The 2,458-nt window shown below is 37.7% G+C and overlaps 1 protein-coding gene across 1 annotated transcript; it reads left to right on the plus strand.

The window, feature by feature from the left end:
• The first annotated feature begins 416 nt into the window (after positions 1–416).
• On the plus strand, positions 417–1,979 carry LOC126381468 (uncharacterized). Its single transcript, XM_050030952.1, has 5 exons — positions 417–678; positions 921–1,007; positions 1,108–1,179; positions 1,286–1,360; positions 1,556–1,979. Exons 1-5 carry the CDS (start codon positions 653–655, stop codon positions 1,977–1,979), a joined length of 684 nt encoding a protein of 227 aa, XP_049886909.1. The 5' UTR covers positions 417–652.
• The last annotated feature ends 479 nt before the right edge of the window (positions 1,980–2,458 follow it).

The following is a 2,458-nucleotide window of genomic DNA, read 5'->3' on the forward strand; positions in this document are numbered from 1 at the left end:
TTCTATGTTTCGAAAGGCACGTTTAACTGTTGGTGCCGGCCTCTAGGTGGAAGACCACCTCCACAAACCCGTTATTTAAGGTGTACCCAACAGTAGTGGGACGTAAATAGGATGTTTATATTATGTATTGTATGGATAACGTCATTTTTATGAGATCTATACAAATAAAATATTTTGTGAACTGTACTGTGCGCTTCAAGTTACTTATCGATAAATAATTGCGAAATGAAATATAATATTTTTGTTTTTCACGTTTTGCGAAAATTGCTGCGTAAGTACAGAAATAACAAACATTTTACATGAGCATAAAAATTAGTTTTTACAAGGGTTGGAATAGACGTACATTACTTAACGTAAATAAAAATACTAATATATTTAAAGGTACCTCATTGAGGTTTTAGAAAAATGTTGTCAACTCCTGATGACTATTGTGCAACTTGCTACCATAAAAACCCTAAACTTACACAGACCATAATTATTTTTCGACGTGATTGAATCGCTCGCGAGTGCTAAGTGGTACGTGCCCCATCTTCGACGCCCCATCACCACCCCGCCGCTGCTGTCCACGAATTAGTGACAGTGCAGAGTCGCCCTGCTGTTTCCCGCTCCATCCTACCGCCGCGCCGTCTGAGCTGATTTTTTTGTTTGATACATGAGGATTCGAGCAACACAAATAATGTTCGTAAGTTTTCATTTAATTTTCGGATCAGATTCTCTCTTGATAACTTGATGATAATGACAGACGCCAATTTGAAGTGATTGTTTTTTTACCTAGATCACAATAAATCCTACTAGCATCGCTTGTTTTCGTACCAATCCGGGTCGGAATGGATCTAGTGACTATTAAGCTATTTTGTGACTTCTAGAGATATTTTAAGATCCATTCATTTTTAAACATTATTTACTTATTGTTATTTCAGGTCGGACTCTGAATATTATTCTAAAACATCCAGCAAATCCGCCGGTCGAGGATTTGTTGACTCGGAGGACGAGATAGCTTTTAGCAGGTAAATATTAATAACATTATTAAAATAAAATGACCTAACTTTATTTGTGTTACTAAACATTCTTATATAAAACTTGAAATGTATTTCTGGGCTTTTATAGAAATAAATCAAGATCTATCGGTTCGAGAAACTCCGCCGTAAAGCGTGCGGATTCGGACGTAGAGATACCAAGGTGAATATACTAATTTTATATTTTTAAGGATATCTATTGCTGTTAATGTTTGTATATTAAATTTAAATATATATATATATATATATATATATATTGCTAATTTCAGGCAGAAGAAAAAGGAAAGCAAGCTCAGTTCATCTGCCAAGCGCACAGCAGTGGAATCTGACGGAGAGACACCGAGGTAAATATCTATTTGTTGTTTAACTTAATCTACTTGTTGTAACTTAATTCTACACATGCTATGATTAATTCACGATGACTGCTAAATTCTCAACATTAACTTTATGATGCTCCTATTTTCACTTTAATAAATATTTAAATTTAAGGTTCAAATACTTAGATGATCATGCGTTTAATTACTTATTGTAATTTTCAGGGCTAAGAAAAAGCTGGTTCCAAAGAGAAAGCGTTCTGCGGTAAAGAAACCCGGCGAGGAGTGGCGCGTGATCGACTCGGAGAGCGAGGACGAGGAGGTTATCGAGCGCTCCAAGAACGCGTTGCAATCCTCCTACTCAAAGCGGGTGGCCGACGGGACCGTGCGCCGCACCGCCAAGCTGAACGGAGACCTATTCGTGGAGCTTAAGCTATACCAGGTCGCCGACATCAGACACGTAGACGTAAGGAAACGCTACGAGAAAGCAGTCCTCAGTCTAAAGTATCAGGCGGACCATAATGCGCCGGAGTTACAGCTACTCCAACAGTTTCTCAAAAAATGTAAACCCAAGTTCGAGACTGAGGGCTACTTTTTCGCAGATAAGGACGTAAAAGAATACGTCACGTCTGTTTTTCCTCTTGGGTAGGCAGAGTTTATTTTTATTGACTCGTATTATTTTGTTTATTTGAAATTATAGGTAATTAATTAAAATAGTGCTACCAGGTATCAGGTTGTCCTAAGTCTTTAGTCTAAAATATCTTAAGAAATATAAACCTAATTTGATTTTGAATCGTAAGAAGTTTCTTGATTACATTTTAGCAATATGCCAACTAAATCAGTATATTGCTCTATTTGTGATTTGTCCATAAAAAATAAAGCTTTTTCATCTCATTTACGTAGCACACTGCATAAAAATAATAGTTCTATTAGGGAGTCCGATTGCATTGAGAGAATATCTAGCGCGTTTCGTAGCCGTATCGCATCGTATAGGTTGAGGAGCAGTGAAAATAGCGAGGTAGGGTCAGCGGTCGCGTGCCCTCCCGAGACGTTTTTACGCTCTCTGCGTAAGAATGTTAGGCAGCTTATCGATGCCCGACGTGATGCCTTTGATAGTATTAAAGTAAA

Source organism: Pectinophora gossypiella, unplaced genomic scaffold (genome assembly GCF_024362695.1).
Source record: "Pectinophora gossypiella unplaced genomic scaffold, ilPecGoss1.1 Pgos_56, whole genome shotgun sequence".
Taxonomy (NCBI): domain Eukaryota; kingdom Metazoa; phylum Arthropoda; class Insecta; order Lepidoptera; family Gelechiidae; genus Pectinophora; species Pectinophora gossypiella.